This window comes from Dipodomys merriami, unplaced genomic scaffold, assembly GCF_024711535.1.
Source record: "Dipodomys merriami isolate MVZ:Mamm:240054 unplaced genomic scaffold, mDipMer1.0.p SCAF_56, whole genome shotgun sequence".
In the NCBI taxonomy this organism is placed as follows: domain Eukaryota; kingdom Metazoa; phylum Chordata; class Mammalia; order Rodentia; family Heteromyidae; genus Dipodomys; species Dipodomys merriami.
The window spans coordinates 2291854-2309428 of record NW_027206135.1 but is presented as its reverse complement, the minus strand read 5'-3'; the positions used below and the strand labels follow the sequence as shown (position 1 = coordinate 2309428).

The following is a 17575-nucleotide window of genomic DNA, read 5'->3' as shown; positions in this document are numbered from 1 at the left end:
TATCTTTACAGTTCATTTATTTGAAACTATAGAATTGTTAGAAGACGTGTATCATTTTAGTTTAGATTAAGGCCTTATAAAACAAATTTTATTGGTGGTATTTAGCAGAAAACTTGTGACAAGTCATGTCTCAAACAAACATTATTTAACAGTGACATTTTTATATTATGAAGAAAACAACTGGTTGTTTTCTTACAATAACTCCATTCTAATACAGATCCATTTAGCTTTAAATGAAGCTAAATAGAGGTTAAAATGTTGACATTAACATAGTCAAGCTTCAAAGGAAAGGACTAGACTTTGACACTTCATCTTTCTTATACAGGTAACTTTCTCTTAGAAATGGGGTAATTAACTTTTCTTTGAAACCTCAGTTTTGATGGAAAAAATGGAGGTCGAGGCCACAGATGCCTGCTCACTGCCATAGATGCACACTCACTGCCAGATGCATGTTGTTACAGATGAGTGTTCACTGCTACATGCACACTCATTGCCATGGATGCACACTCACTGCTATAAGATGTACACTGTCATAGATGCACACTGTCACAGATGCATGCAATCTGCCACAGATGCACAGTCACTGCTATAAGATGCACAATATCACAAATGCACACTCACTCCCACAGACACAAAGTGACAGTGAAGAACCACAGGCAGTTCAAAGGACACAACAGTCTAGGAAATGCGAGTCTGGTAGGAAAATAAACTAAACCTTTTGTCTTAATGTTACTTTTTGGGGGTATTTTTATTGTTAGGGTTGAACTCAGAGCCTGAGACATGTTCGGTAGGTACGCACTCTACCACTAAGCTCCATTCCAGGCCTCAATTTTTTACTTCCATATTAAAGATAGGCAAAAAAAGCTGTTGCTATTTTATTTAGACAGGTGTGTCAAGCTGTTAAAACATGACAATATGAAATATACATTTTATCTCGATACCTCACTTTCTGATAATGTACCATTACTTATACTTAATAAAGAAGCAAACATTAGGAACACAGCAAAATGGAGCTATATTAAAGAAAATCTCACTCTGATGAGACTGACAACATAGGATAGCTTTGCAACACCAAAAAGGCAACTCCTTTATTCCTTTGTAACATGAATATTAATAAAGGAAATCACTGCTATGAATACTAGAATAAAGGTAGTTGATTAAGTCCAGACCAAAGAATACTTAGAATAAAACTACTCCAGGAAGAACAAAACCCCTCATTCTTCATGGATGCTTTATCTCATCTGTGGTTTCGGTCTCAGAGAACATAGGAAACAATGCTGTATTGGGACGACATAAAAAAGCATCAGTTTCACCCCCTAACTCTGATAACTGTTCTAGTGAAGACACACAAGGATAATGGTCTTTTAACATATCTGGCAACTTAGAAGTCTTCTCTTGAAGGCGTCTGGAACGTCTTACTGGTGTTAGAAACTTTAGATCTTTAAATGCAGAATTTGTTTCATCAAGTTGCATCTTCTTTTTTATACTGAAATACAAAAAATGATTCTCTAAATTCAAAAGCATGATAAACAGATTCTTTGTACCTCTGTGCTATTAATCATACTTTAACTTGTATGTCAAAGGTATGTGCTTGTTTGTCTTAGAGAAAGGGAGAGGTATTGAATGCTCCTTTAAGTGAGGAACATATGCTTTCCTCTCGATTTATTGTTATAACTAGCACATAGTATGGTTGAGTATGCAGAATCCTCTAATTCCTCAGCTATAAAACCAACTGTTATTAATTCATAATATAGAAATTAAAGTAGAATTGCAATTTTTTTCACTATGGCAATATTTAGTGAAAAGGAAAGCCATAAAGTATTTAAAATGTTAAATTTCCCAACGATATTCCATTTATTTGAAATTTTTCCTATAGTAACAAATAGTAATTACAATCTGAAGTGATCCCTCATCTATTGCATAAGTGACATTCTAGAGGGCACCCTTCCCACCCCCACCTCCACCCCCACCCCTATGATAGATGAAAATCCTCAAAGTAGCAGCATTAGATACTCATCCCTTACTATGTCACAGTTCACTTATTGCTACTTTGGGTATTTTACCTATTGCAGGGGGCTCTTGATTGCAGCTTCTGTGATAAGTAGGGATTACAATTTACTTTTTTTTTGTTTTAAACCTGTGATACAGTGAAGCCACAATAAGTGAACCATGATATAGCAAGAGTCTGTGAAGACTTTAATATATCACATTTTAAAGCAAGCCCTTGCTTGCCTAAGGCCCTGAATTTGTTCCCTAGCACAGATTAACAACAATAAAAAAATTATCTTTCAGCATAAAAACAAATCAAATCACATCTAGTTTTAAAAGTTTACCTTTGCAAGTATGGTGTTGTAGATATATTATATTTAATAAAGCAACTTGCTCCCGTTTCTGTTTCAGGGGTACTGAAATCATTAGTTGTATCTTTTGTTTTGTGGTCTTGTTCTTTCTCATCATCTTTACACAGCATTTCTCTATTACACTTATTCTCCCCTTCCGGATTTTCTGGCTCTAGATCAACCACTTTATCTTCAATGTAGATTTCTTGGATTTGTTCATTGGTTACATGAGTCTCCTTGGTATTTTCTCCTATAGAAACACATTCATAGATTTAAGCTTTTGGTCAAATTTTCAAAATAAAAGAACCACACTATGTCTCTTAACATTACTTTTCCTGAATAAATACTGCTAACAGCTAACAAATATTTACTATCTTCTATGTATAGAGATCATAAGACAAATGTAAGACTTAAGTCGTCCCTATCCTTAAGGTTTCATTTCATGAAAGAGACACAATTTAAAACAATTTATATGAATGAAGTATTTATAAATGAAGTAAAACCAAAGAGTTATTGGAACCTATAAAAAGAAACCAACTGCTTATGGTATAAGGAAATGGTTAGGAAAAACTTTGACTGGGTCTTGAAAAATGAGCATCTGACAAACCCAAGGAAGATAATCTTGTAATGAAACATGAAATAAATTTATCTATCAAGATAGTAATAAGCCAATATATTTAGAATATAGGGTAAGGAACAAGATGGAAATGTGGAGAGGTGGTGAAGAGTTCAGATAGGTAGATAGGAATTAGACTATAATGAACTCTATATGTAAAAAGACTATGATGAACTCTATATGTAAAAAATTTGGCAAAAAATGCATTGTAAATATACAATAAAATTTGGTTGATACACAGAACTGTCCAGAACAACAAGGAGTAATACATGATGGCAAGAAGATGTAGCTGTTACAATAGAATAAGCAAGTTATTAGAGGTTAGGATAGGAAGGCCCAATGTGAGAAATATTTGACTCACGGATGCACATCTATGTCTGAATGGGTATGCACGAGTATGAGTGGTACCCTTCTAAAATTTCTTGAGTAGGAATCATTAATGCCAGAAGAGGGCTTACCTTTCCTCCTTTCCCATTCTTTCTATTATCTCCCTCCCTCCCTCCGTCTCTTTCTCCCTTCTTCTGACAAAAGGATGATAAAAAAGGGGGAAACAGTAAGAAAAGACAAAGTTCAAAATAAAACATGTTAAATTTGAAATTCTTGAGACAGCAAATCTCATTATTTTGAAAAGACCACTGAATCTAGTTATTAGTAAAATCATTCTAAGTTTTTAATAAGAGATGTTTTAGTTACACATTTAGTGAGTAGAAGTTGAAGTAAGAAAAGAGAAAATATAGGTCCATTAATTCAGCAAATACTTGTGTTTGATATATACCAGGCATTGGATCAGCACTGAGGTTCCAATGGTAAGGAAGATTAGTGTCTTTGTCCAGAGTTTACAGTTTAGAAGATGAACAAGTAATGGAGTACATCAATGATGGCACAGGAAAAAACAATGAGTATAAAGCAGGTGTAGGTTGGGTGAGGTGAGGGGAAAGTATACAATGACAAGTAGCCGGGAAAGTTTCTTTCAGGAACTGAGGTCTAGAGGGTAAGTATGAAATTAGAAAAAGTAGAAAATAGATATGGAGGGTAACGATAGTATAAATCCTTCTAGAAAAATAAATGAAATTAAGGAATATGGAGGTGAGCCAGGACAAGAAAAGAAGTTGTAGTCAGGGACTGTGGTTCAAAGCCAGCCTGGGCAGGAAAGTCTGTGAGACTCTTATCTCCAATAAACTACTCATAAAAAGCCAGCAGTGGCACTATGGCTCAAGTGGTAGAACACTAGCCTTGAACACAGAGAGGCTTAGAGATAGAGCCCTGAGTTCAAGCCCTAGGACCGGCAAAATAAAAAAAAAAAAGAGAGAGATGTGTTCAACTTTGAATATGTGGATTTGAAGTATCTCTGCAAGACATCCAAACTGTTTGTGTTTATTTTTACTTGTTTTATATTTCCCACTTATGCTCTCTTGTTGTTTACAATTAGCTTTGATTTGTAAAAGTGATTTTGTATTTGGGTCTTATATATTTCATGGCAGGAGATCTATCACTTGAGCCAGTATAGTTCAGAAATGTGAGAATATACTTTTTTTTCATCTGAAGACTAATAGACAATCTGCTTTCTAGAAAATATTAACTAGTATTATTCTCTTAAGAAAAAAAGAGAAACTGAATCAGATTTAGATACCATTTTTATCCTTCTACATATCTCTAGAGCCAGTGAAAATTATAAGGAAGAAGATTCTATTTTTCAGGTAAGTTGCTTTCCATTTTGCTGGAAGACTGAGACAAGACTAGATTTTGTTTGTACTAGTTGTCTTTCCTGGGTTTTCTTTATACTACTTCTTCTCAAGTACTTCATTATTTATTCTTAATATTAAATCATAGCCCCTATCTTCTTCTAGGCCATATTAACAGGCTTCATAAATTGAAGTATTCTCTGTTGAACTAATTATATTGCCAATATAAGTACCATCTCCTGGAATACAGCATTATGTTAATATCATTAGCACGTTAACCCAATGATGGTTTATACACTTCAAAAAAAAATCTTAGGGGCTGGGAAGGTGGCTCAGTGGTAGAGTGCTTGCCTGCATGAGGCCCTGGGTTCAATTCGTCAGCATCACATAAAGAGAAAAAGCCAGAAGTGACGCTGTGGCTCAAGTGGAAGAGTGTTAGCCTTGAGCTGAAGAGCTGAGGGACAGCGCCTAGGCCCAGAGTTCGGGGGTGGTGGAGTAGGGGGTGGGGAGGGGATCTTAAATGTAAGCAAAAACTTATGTACTAAAATCTAAAATTTTGGTATAGTTTCTGACTTTCTTTGAAGGTTAGCCCTTGACCTAGATCTCTCAAGTTTCAATTGGTTTTGTGTACTTAAAATACAGGTACTGCTATGGAAAGCAACTTGGCAGCATATATCACTAGCCTTAAAAAGTCAAGTGCAATTGTGAACAGCTATAGACCCAACTACTCGAGGCTGAGGCAGGAAAATCACTTCATACCAAGAGTTTTTGAACAGCCTGGGAAACACAGTAAGACCCTGTCTTACAAAGAAAAAATGCAAAACTAGTTTAACTGTTTGAACTTGTTCAATCAGACAAAATGACCAGTTGCCCTCAAGATAGCATAGAAATGCACTCAAATATTTGCTGACTGAATAATGGTGTTACCAAAAATAGTCTGAAACAATTTTTCCAAACAAAGGATAATAATTAGCTGGCATTCTATATAGTGATTTCTTCTCCTAGTAAGCTAATTAATATTCCTGCCTAAAATTTAATGAAATTGCAATATATCAGATACTAGCTTTATACAATTATTTCATACATCAACAACTGTTCTGACAATCCCCATTTTCCAGATAAATGGTTAAATGCTGGAATTTTTTAGAGCCTTTTCAGTGTAGAATTCAGTAAGGAAAAGTCTTCTGATATTGCCTAATAAAACTACCTTTATTTTTTTGTTTTGCAGCACTGGCAATTAAATTGATGCCCTTGAAGATGCTAAGCAAGGGCTCTACCATTCAGTTATATTACCTGCTCTAAAATGTCTACTTCTTTTTTTGTGCCAGTCCTGGGGCTTCAACTCAGGGCCTGCCTGGGTGCTGTCCCTAAGTTTCTTATGCTCAAGGCTAGCATTATACCACTTGAGACACAGACTTACCTTCAGCTTTTTCAAAGCAACTTATTGGAGCTAAGAGTCTCACAGACTCTCCCGCCTGGGCTGGCTTTGAGCCGTGATCCTCACAGCTGCTCAGCCTCCTGAGTAGCTGGGATTGCAGGCGTGAGCCACCAGTGCCTGGTTAAACTGCCCCATACCAAAGGCACAAAGAAGTAAGTAATGTTTTGTACATAGTTGATAAATGTGGATCTTATTTCCTCAATAAAAATTCATTCTTATTTATTTTTTTGGCAGTACTAGGGATCAATCTCAGGGCCCTGTACTTGGTAGGCCTAGTACTTTACCACTTGAGCCACAGACTCCAGCTAAAATATCTTTATAATACAAAAATCCATTTTACCTCATACTCTTGATATTTTTAAAGTTAAATAAAATAGATAAAAGAAAAACTAACTCAATAAATAAATTTACTATAATCATAATTAAGTTGAAAGAAACAAAATAAAAACTTACCAAAATTAACTTTTTCTTGACTCTTCATTGTTAAGATATTTATAATTTCATGTCGCATCTCTTCGATAGGCTTAATGTATTTTGATGAAGAAAGGAGATTTATATTTTATATTCTTAGAAAATAGGTTATGTAAGTAGAAAATATTAGGCTAGTGATTAAAACTTCACATATGTATACATGTTTGTTTGTGTGTGTGTGTGTGTGTGTGTGTTTTGTATATACTTTTTCTTTATAGTAGTACTGGGATTTGAAATCAATGCCTGTGCTTGTTAGGTATGCACTCTATCACTCAAACCATGCTCCTAGCCCTTTTTGCATTTGTTATTTTTCAAATAGGATCTTACTTTTGCTCTAGTCCTGTAGGACCTCAATCTTCATTACTTTTAAGCTTCCAATGTAGTTGGGTATATGCTAACATATCCAACATTTATTTTGGTTGAGAGAGGGCCTTCCAAGCTTTTTTTGTCCAGGCTGGCCTCAAACCACAATCATCCCAATCTCAGCCTCCTGAGTGCCTAGGATTACAGGCACAAGCCACTACACTAGGTTTAAAATTTTATATTTTAAAATAAGACACTGGGTTTTATTTTTTGAGACAGGCTCTTGTTATGTAACTCAGGCTGGCCTCTGACTAGAAATACTCTTGCCTCAACTGGGATTATAGACATGTACCATCATACTTGGTTCGAGGCAGTGGTTCCTTTGACCTAAAGCACTTATTACTACTTGGAAAACTTGTTTATTTTTCCAACTTATGGGATAAAAAGCAAACTTAAACAATCGGAATTTCATATTTAAGATAATCTCCCTCAATTTTTAAGTTTTGGTTGATTACTGCTGCTTGCTTAATATGAGCTAAAATAATGAGAAGATAACAAATTAACATCATTATTACCTTTTCAAGAGCTGATTCTATTTTGGATGATACAAGAAATTAAACAGGATTTCAGGTTTACTAACGAAGCTCTCTATCACTTGAGCTATATCACCAATGCTTTTTTGCTTTACTTATTTATGTTTTCAGATTAGGTATTATGCTTTTGCCTGGGTTGACCTTTGATCAAGACCCTACCACCTATGTTGCCCAAATAGTTGGGATTATAGACATGTATCACCATACTGAGGTGAGGTACTACGAACTTTTGCCTGAGCTGGCTTCTAATTTTGATGTTCCTTTCTTCTCTATCTCCTGAATAGTTAGGATTATAAACATGCACCATCATATTCTGCTATATTAAGATTGGCAACTAATGAGCTTATATTAAGTTCTGGTTATATTTTATTCACATATCATTAAAAACATCTCTGAATAGCTTAAGACTGGTTATTCCAACATGTTTCATTTAAGTCTATTATTTTCTAGATATCATAGACACTGTTTTCTTTGAGCTATTTCGCTTACTACAATAGTCAAGAATATTATATAAAACAGAAGTTTTGTTTCATAATTTTAGTTCCAGAACTCAGTCTTGCTTTCAATTTTCTTGGATACTTTTAATTCTTGTTTTCCAGTTTCTGCTCTGGTATCACATTCTCTTTACTGCTTTCTATGAATCTTAGCTCCAGTTTTATATCCTTGCTATAAAGTGCTTTAAGTACTGTCGTTCTTAATATAGTAAGGCCCTAACATCCCCTGCCAACTAAAGTCTATATCACTAAACTTCAGGGAAGAGTTTTACATGGTTGCCATCCAGACACTACCTGCTAAATCTCTCCACTCCCCCAATGCTGAGGATTAAACCTAGGAACTTGTGCATGCTAATATTTGATTTTTTATTTAGGTAAAAGGTCAAATAACATTTGCAGGGCTTTGGGGGGACTAAAATTAATAGATCTTTCTAAAGAAAACCTACAAAGGGGTAATTAAAATGATCTATGTAAGCAATTTTTAATAGTGCATTTCTTAGCTATTTGTTCTAAAGAAAACACATTTTAGTAACATTTATCCATACAACAAAACCAAATCCCAACCAAACAAAAAACTCTTTCGAAATGACATATTCTATACACAGAGCTTTGTTTATCAGCAGCATAAAAGAGGTAAAAGGAATGGTATTCAACCATCATGGTGGCAATAGTGGTAGATACAATAGTTTATCATCTTTTCTTTTTGTTTGAGCAAGATCAACTTGTATAGTGTATAAATAAGGTTTTATTTACACATATTCCTACTTTTCTCTATAGCCATTAGGGCTTAGTAACATTTTGAAAGTTAGTTTATTTAAAATTCAGTCTCCCAGTAAATTTTTCAGCTGGACAATGAATAAAATGATGTTTTTATTACTAAAATACCTATCATAGAAAATTTATTAAATTGACATTTCCACTTATATCTGTTTTGTAAGGTTTGAATATTTCTAGTAAATAAGTGAAAAATGTAGAAGACTAAAACACAATATGTATAATGCAATTCTATGGCTTTCATTTATTTTTGGTGCTAGAGATTGAACCCAGAGCCTCCAGGCTCTACTACTGAACTATACACTTGGCTTCCATAAGGCCTTTAACATCCATTACTACTAAATAAGTACCTGACCACAATATTGTCAAGGGATATATGCTATAAAATAATTCTGAATTGTTTATACTGTAAAAATAAAGGTCAATAAATTTCGATCTCACCTGAGCCCCTGCCAGAATGGCCTTCTCATAAATTGAGATAATATTTTCAATAGGACTTGTGATTGGTTCAATACGTACAAGACATATCCAATATTTAACAAGTGTCTTGGCATCTGGAATATTTTTAATCAGGTCATTCAGTGTGACCATTATTTCTTCTTTCGGATATCCCTAAAATAGCAAGAAGTAAAGTATGTAGTATGTTCTAAATAAGAACAATCAATAGTGGTGCTATAAGCAGTATCAAAGAGTGACAAAAGACAGAAAGTCATTAGGAAATTATTCATAAAAACATTCACTATAATCCTTCTAACTCCAAACTTATTCTTGATAACTAAAAAGAAGCATACACACAAGAATGTGGCAGCAAAACTGAAGTATTAGTTGAGATACATGTTAATAAAAATTAACTAACACTTTTCTTAGTTTCAATCTTTGTATTGATTGTGGGATTCTGTTTGGTAACTATTAAATGTTTGTGAGTGAGAATAGCCTAAAAGTTTCCCCATTTAACTGTCTTTATTAGGTTTTACTATTTTGTTAAAGTGAATCTGTAGTGGTTTATGAAAGAGTTATACACAGTTAAAGATCAATATAGACAAGTTCCTTTTTTTTTTTGTCAGTCATGGGGCTTGAACTCTGGGCCTGGGTGCTGTCCCTCAGCTCTTCAGCTCAGGGCTAGCACTTTACCACTTGAACCACAGTGCCACTTCTGGTTTTCTGGTAGTTTATTAAGAGTCTCACAGACTTTTGTGCCTGGGCTGGCTTTGAACTGCGACCCTCAGATCTCAGCCTCCTGAATAGCTAGGATTGCAGCTATGAGCCACCGGTGTCCAGCTTACAAGTTCCAATTTATAAAAACAAAAAAGCTTAACTAGATAAAAATAAAAATACAATCAGGGTTTTCTTGCCTATAACTTTCATTAGTGCTCTGAAGCACACAAGAGTAAAAGATGATCCTAAAGAGTAGAGTAAGATTTGAAATCATATCCTACTTAGTCTTGCTTTGGACCTTAGACATTGTGGGTATCCGAAACAAGATTAAAGAGTAAACAAAAAATAAAATAAAATATTCTGGAGTTGACAATACAGAGGATTTGTGTCTAAATAATAAAATTCAGTCATAAATTCAAGACCAAGAATAATATTGGTTTAAATTAATGGGATTTTGTTTGAGAATATTTTTGGGGACTTGAATCTGTGCTAATGATTCATGTAGTAATTTTTTTTTTTCAGATAAGGGATAGTTTTGAGGATTTGAACTCAGGGCCTCACACACACTTAGCTTACTTGCTCAGCTGGCTCTCTACCACTCTTACATCTTCAGCCTGGCTTTTTTCTGGTCATTTTAGAGAGGGAGTCTAGACTTTTCTTCCAGGACTGGCTTTGAACTGCAAACTTCCAGATGTTAGGTAACTAGGATTATAGGCTAGTTAGAGCTATAAATACTTAGCTAAATTTTTTTGTGTACCAGTGCTGGGGCTTGAATTCAGGGACTGTTGCTCTGGCTTGGCTTTTTCATTCAGGGCTGGCACTCTATCTCTTGTGCCACATATCCACATCTCCATTTCTGGCTTTTTGCTCTTTAACTGTAAGTAAGAGTCTCACAGACTTTTCTGTCTGGGCTGGTTTCAAATCTCAATTATAAGATCTTAGCATCCTGAGTAGCTAGGAATAATAATGATTTTTTAATAAAAACTTGTTGCTAGACTTTAGCAAAATATTTGAGTATAGAAAATAACTTGTGAATATGTTTAACAAATGCAAGAAACAGAAATATTTGAAGAGAAAGGAAATGTTACTCCAGTTTACTGGACATTAATATCTTAGAGAAATAAACCCTATTAACCTTTTGCTATTTATGGAAATAGTGCAAAACAAACTAAAGGCTGATAACGCAGCAATATTAAATCAACATATCAATGATATTAATTGGCTAAAACCATGACAATGTAATTTGACAAGACAATATGTTTATGAAGATAATTTGTAAGACCATAAATTGGCTATACAATTATAAAATAAAAACTCTACCTTATTAATCAGGTTCAAGCATTCAGAAAATGTTTTGTTTACTTTTTCAGTAAATAATCTCTGTTCATCTTCTTCTGCCATTGTAGTCCAAAAAGATCCAACTAGTTTTTCCTTTTGTCCTTCAGGCTCAAGCTTGGTAATTGAGTTAGGAGGCCTTTTCAGCACTTTTCCTTTGCTGGCTCTCCACTCACTCAGACGAGCTCTACAGTCAGAAGCAGTAGATAAGCATTAATTACTTTGATATTGATGTTAAAACTACCAAATTGAGAAAGTTTAAAATAATTTGAATCTCATAAATAGCTCTAAACTAGTAATCATATACTTAGCAAGATCAATCATATGTTCAAGGGTTCCAAGAATGCATTTTTAAATGGGCAAATTATATTTCCTAATTATTATTAAACAGTTTAAACAGATTACTGAAGCAACTACTCAACTACATGAAGCATAGTCATTTTCAAGCCATATTGTCCCAGGACATACATATGACTTGTTTATGTCAGAAAAGAACGCATTAAAGAACCTAATGCAGGGGCTGGGAAAGTGGCTCAGTGGTACAGTGCTTGCCTTGCATGCATGAGGCCCTGGGTTCGATTCCTCAGTACCACATAAGCAGAAAAAGCCAGAAGTGGGGCTGAGGCTCAAGTGGTAGAGCGCTAGTCTACAGCTGAAGAGCTGAGGAGCAGTGCCCAGGCCCAGAGTTCAGGCCCCTCGACTGACCAAAAAAAAAAAAAAAAAAAAAAATCTAATGCATTCAAGGAAAATACATGCCATATCCACAAATGGTACTTAATTAAAACTTAAGCCCCCCTAAAAATGAAACAAATTCCATGTACTCACTTTCTTTCTTCTGCAGTTTCTTTGGGCAGAGCTGATCTATCAACAGTTGCCTTTGCTAGAGTACGCCTGCGCTGGTCAATGGTTTTTGACTTTTCTATTAGCTTGGTATTGAAAGATGGAGCAGGTCTGGCTACATTTTCTGATGCTGTGTTTCTTGTTAGTGCCTTACTTCTTTTTATGTCCTGAGAAGAGCCTGTTTTTACAGAAGATAGAACTGGTTTTGACTGTAGTGATTCTTTTTTAGGAGGCCCTTTTTGAATTGTAACACTGGTAGAGGTTCTGCTGATGCCTTGTTTCACACTGTCCTGGGTGTGACTTTGGAGACTTCTAATAAGAGGTCGCACAAGTTGTGTATTCAGAGATGTAGTGCTCACAGATTTAGTGTTCAGAGATTGAGTGGTAGTAGTCTTATTGGAGACTTTATCACTTCTCACTGTTACATTGCTGGTGTTTACAGGTTCAGGCCTTGTGGCTCTAGAGAAAGTGGATGAAAGTTTCTTTGTTGTTGCAGAACTCTCATCTTTGACTTGAAGAGGTTTTCTAAATGAATTAATCTTAGACTGAACAATTTGGCCACGATAACATCCAAGTACAGGTTTCTTGGGCATGTTAGCATCTTGCTTTGGTTTGTCTGCAGCCACTTGTCTGTTTTTATTACTGTGTTTAAAGTGAAATGCTTGGCTTAATGTCATAGTTTGACTTAGGGAATTATCTTTAATTGGTAACAACTTTTGATTATCATCCTCAAAATTATGTGTTTCAATTGTTGTAGTTGAATTTGTTAATTCATTGGGTGGTTTTAGAGCAACACAATGTTTTTCCACTGGGTTATGTTTGTCCTCTGTAATTCTTTTGATATTTTCTTTGTCATCCTAAGAGAATCATTTAATACAAATCAATATTTGAGAACTCATTTCTTTCAGAAAGAATATATGAAAGGGAAAGAGGAGAAAGTGCAAGTTAATGAGTACAATGTCCCTATCTTACCATTCTTGCTTTAAGTTTCAGAACTTTTGTTTCTTCTTGAATGCGGTCCTCAGGTGTCATCACTCTCTGACCTGTAGAACTAAAAAATGAATTAAAAATACATTGGTCCTGTACTAAGAAGGTTAGGAGGGGATGTATAACAACTAATTTCCTTTATTTCACCTGGCTTCACTCTGTTCTCAGTACTCTCCAACATGTCAGTTTCTAGAACTCAGTTCAGTGGTCATGTCATCAGCAGCAGTCAGGGACCACAGTTACAGTACCAGGGCCTCTCTAAACCTCCCTCCAGCCTAGACTTGCTTTTTGTCCCTCCTTCCTCATGTTCCCCTGGCCTCAGTTCATTGTTATAATCCTCTTAGAGTCAGGCAAGCAGCATAGTCCACATGGAGCCTGATCACAGAAAGAAAATACTGCAGGTTCACCCAGGTCTGCAACAGAGACTGGGAGCATTCTTCCCTTCTAAGCTTTCTGTATTCAGTTTTTAAACCTTTAAATTTGTGTATGTTTGTCTATGTTAGGCTAAGGATCAACTCAAGGCAGAGTGCATGGTAAGCAAATGTAGTAGGACTTGAGATTTAGAGCTTTAAATATTAGTGTAATTTAGTAGTACAAACAAGATGGCTGAGAAAATTAAACACATTCTCTTAAGTCTTAATACCACCTCCCATAGATTATGTTATCCTAAACTCCTTTTTGCAGCTACAGGCCATGATGATCTTTTAACAGGTGAGTATAATAATTTTGTGTTAAATTATGAGGGGAAAATATCAATTAGACAAGCCATCGATTCTAAATCAGAGTCCCAAGTTCAGCAATTATGTTAAAATGTGAAGAAAAAAATTATACATTATAATTGATGAAATGTTACTTTTATCAAAACTTTTCATTGGTAACAACTAGAATGTGACTATTATCCTCAAAATATGTTTCAATTACTATAGTTATATTAATTTATTAAAAGATTTTGAAGGAATATAATTTTTATGCATTTCATTAATGTTATTTATATTGCCTTTCACATTTTATTTGCTCAGTAAGACTGGAGAAAGGGCAAGATTTTGTCATGGCTTGTATTAGACTTTTTTTTTCTGGAAAAGTATTAAAGCATTCACCATTTTTATTCAAAGTTCTGGACAAATGGAGAAAATGGGAGTTTTGATCATAGTTTTATTTACTATAACTTTATTGTTATTATTAAGGAGTTATACAGGAGTGTTACAATTCCGTAAGTCATTTTAAATTCATAGAACATTTTAAATAATAATTGCTGACCACTCTAAGGATGCAAAAGAAACTGAAACAATGTGTTCAGTGGCAAAATCCAGAGTCAAGGGAACTTCTGACTTTCCACTTCATATACTTTTGTGATATTTGTGTTTTTCCCATAGCCAGGTAATAAAATAATACAAAAATATTTCTATAGAAAGCTGAACAAAAAAAATAAAAATAAAAAACAAAACTAATAATAGCCTCCAAATCTCTTAAAGTATCTGGGAGGGCCACCTGCCCTCTCTAAATAAAAACTCACTTCGTACACTGAGTAAAAGCCCTGATAAGATTCTGGGAGTATAGGTCAGTATGTGTAGTTGGCATACAGGAGGTTCTGGTTCAATCCATAGTACCAAAAATAACCTCCCAAACCAAACCAAACCAAACTAAACCAAATGCCTTAATAAATTCTAGAAAGAGTGACTTTTAGCAGGGTGTAGTAGTATACATTATCTCAGTACTAGAAGCAGAAGGATTTCAAGTTTCTAAAAAGAAGTTGACCTGTACTATATAGCTTACACTACAAGATCTCAGCATATATACACATATTCCATCAAAATTAATTCTCTAAAGGGTGTGAATTTGCATAGAAATTATGATCATTTGAGAAAGTAGCTACTAACATATATAAGTAGCCCAAAATGATATGCTGAAAGTATGATATACCAGATTTGGAAGACTTTGCACCAAAAAAGATGTAAAGTATCTTAAATCTGTGTATATGTGTATATGTTGCTGAAGATTAAACCCAGAGCTTTCCCAAGATAGGCAAACAGGCTACCACTGAGCTACATCTCAGCCTTTCTTATTACCTTTTCATTTCACATATCAACATCAGGAATACAACTGTGTTAAATAAAATGTTGTAAAAATTTATTTTTATCTTTTAAAAACTTCTTAAATGCAGTAACAGAAAAATTTGACAACTACAGATGTAGAATGCATTGTTTTTATTGGAGAGCTCTAATTGTGTGTGTGTGTGTGTGTGTGTGTGTATGAATGAACTCAGGGTTTGGGTGCTGCCTCTCAGCTTTTTTGTTCAAGACTGGCACTCTCTCTCATTTGAGCCACAATTCTACTTTAGTTTTTTGCTAGTTAATTGGAGGTAGGAATCACATGGACTTTGCTGCCTGGGCCGGCTTTGAACCTTGATTATCAGATTTCAGCCTTCTGCATAGCTAAGATTATAGGCATGAACCATCTGTGCCCTGCTCAAATATAATCTTCCTGGACTGAATTAACTTGACCTTACCTGGATGTCTTATTTTCCTGTTTGTATGAAAACATTGTTTTCCGTCTTAACAAATGTTCTGCAAGTTTTTGTCTTCTTTGCTCTAATAAAAGGAAAGAACAAGAAGTTAACATTAGTTAAAACATCAAATGATAGCAAATAAACGTGGCTGACTAAACGATTTCACTTCAAAATTTTTCTTCTTCTATAGAATAGGAATTTTTCCAGTTCAATATTGCCTTTGAGAAATCATCCCATAATAGGCCAGGCCCCCAGTGGCTCACACCTGTAATCCTAGCTACTCAGGAGGCTGAGATCTGAGGATCACAGTTCAGAGCCAGCCTGGACAGGAAAAGTCCATGAGACTCTTATCTCCAATAAACTACTAGAAAACTGGAAGTGCCGCTATGGCTCAAGTGGTAGAGCAGTGGCCTTGAGCTGAAGCGTGCAGGGATAGTGCCTATGCCCAGAATTCAAACACCATGACAACAAAAAAAAAAAAAAAAAAAGAAAAGAAAAGAAAGGAGGCCCAACCCTCAGAAACTAGCTGGGAGCCTTCACTGGCAAACAAATCCATGTAATTGTTATTTCCAGTTAATCAGCAAAAAGGAACTGGATGCCTGGCTCAAATTTAAGAGAGGAGCCACTGGATGAAAAATTGTGTGTGTGTGTGAAAGAGAAAGAAAGAGAGAAAGAGAAAACGAGAGAAAGAGAAAACGAGAGAGAGAAAGAAAGAAAGAAAGAAAGAAAGAAAGAAAGAAAGAAAGAGAGAGAGAGAGAGAGAGAGAGAGAGAGAAAGGGCAGGAGGTGGGATGATATAGGAGGAGAGGGAGAGGGATGCAGAGTTCAAGCCCTGGTCCTGTCACAAACACATAAAGAATCACACTATCCATTGCATGTGAAAAATCTGGAGAACATCATTTCAACATACGACTAGGGGACGCCAAGATTTTAAGGAAATCAATGGTAGAGATTAGATACTACTCGTTTAGTTCTAACTGGGTTGGGTTAGTGTTAGGATCCTTCTGGGCCATCCCTGGGGACCACGCGGAGGCAGGCACAGGAGAAGGATTATTATAAGGTTTATTAGAGGGCCAGTACCCCCCTCCCCCGTTGGGGAGTATGCTAATATAATTAGTGTAATGTTATTACACGAACAGTGAGAATCTTTGTTTTTCAGGTAAAGAACAACCTTAGTACGGCTGTAAACCATCTGGTTATAGGTTTTCAGAAAGTCAAGACAAAAATATTTTTTTCCCCACTGAAAACGTCCGATTAGGCAACGCCCCCTGCCCCGCCGCGCCCTTCTGGCCGCCTGAAATTCACGGGGGAACCCGGCGGCCTCGGGGCTCTGCGCAGGCGCAGTGGGTCTGGGCGCTCGCAGCCCCGCCTCCGCGGACCCCGGCCCACACAACGGGGCTGGCGGGCGGGAGCCACGCAAACGCCTTCGGTAAACGGATCCCCTTTCTCAGTAGACCCGTCTCCGCGGCGGCGCTACAGCAGTCACTGAACCCGCACACCACCATCACCACCGCGCCCCGTGGTTCGCACACGCCGCGCCGCACGTGTCAGGAACGCGGGACGGGGGGGGACGGGGGCGAGGTGACGGAGGTGGAGGGGGCGAGGGAGGGGGCGTCAGCCGACTGAAGGCCGCGTTCCCTCACCCCGCCGGCCCCCGCTGCTCACCGCGGAACGCAGACTGGGCTCTCTGAGTAGCGGGCAGCTGCAGGTTCCGGGGTACCGTCGGGGTAGTCATTGCAGCCTGAAGTCCACGGAAGCGTCGCCCTCGACCCGAAGCGCTTCCCACGCGCCACGTCCGGCCGCCGCAGCCTCACTCTGCACTGGCCGCGGGCTCTGCCCTTTGACAGAGCCGCCACCACCGCCCATTGGTGCCGGCGTGAATTAAACGCGCCAATGGGAGCCGAGGGGCGGGCTTGCTCTGCAGTTGGGAGGGGCGGGGCCGGAGCCTGCGGGGTTTCAGTTAGGGCTGTGTCTGCAGGTTTCAAACTCTTGGGAAAAGAATGCTGTTTACCCTCCACGCGCGACAGAGGCGGGGCTTGATA

General features: G+C 36.8%; 1 protein-coding gene and 1 non-coding gene across 3 annotated transcripts; both read right to left on the bottom strand.

The window, feature by feature from the left end:
• Positions 1–32: 32 nt before the first annotated feature.
• On the bottom strand, positions 33–17353 carry LOC138812163 (cytoskeleton-associated protein 2-like). 2 transcript variants are annotated; one of them, XM_070000117.1, is made up of 9 exons: positions 17199–17353; positions 15534–15615; positions 13013–13091; positions 12026–12897; positions 11186–11387; positions 9152–9322; positions 6529–6598; positions 2334–2589; positions 33–1486 (listed from the first exon to the last, which is right to left on the bottom strand). In XM_070000117.1, exons 1-9 carry the CDS (start codon positions 17266–17268, stop codon positions 1222–1224), a joined length of 2067 nt encoding a protein of 688 aa, XP_069856218.1. In that variant the 5' UTR covers positions 17269–17353; the 3' UTR covers positions 33–1221. The 2 variants fall into 2 exon arrangements, with proteins under 2 accessions (XP_069856218.1, XP_069856219.1); XM_070000118.1 differs by lacking the exon at positions 17199–17353 and adding an exon at positions 16705–16820.
• On the bottom strand, positions 13176–13253 carry LOC138812265 (small Cajal body-specific RNA 18). Its single transcript, XR_011367582.1, has one exon. It is a non-coding gene; the product is annotated as a small Cajal body-specific RNA 18 (non-coding RNA).
• Positions 17354–17575: the final 222 nt, after the last annotated feature.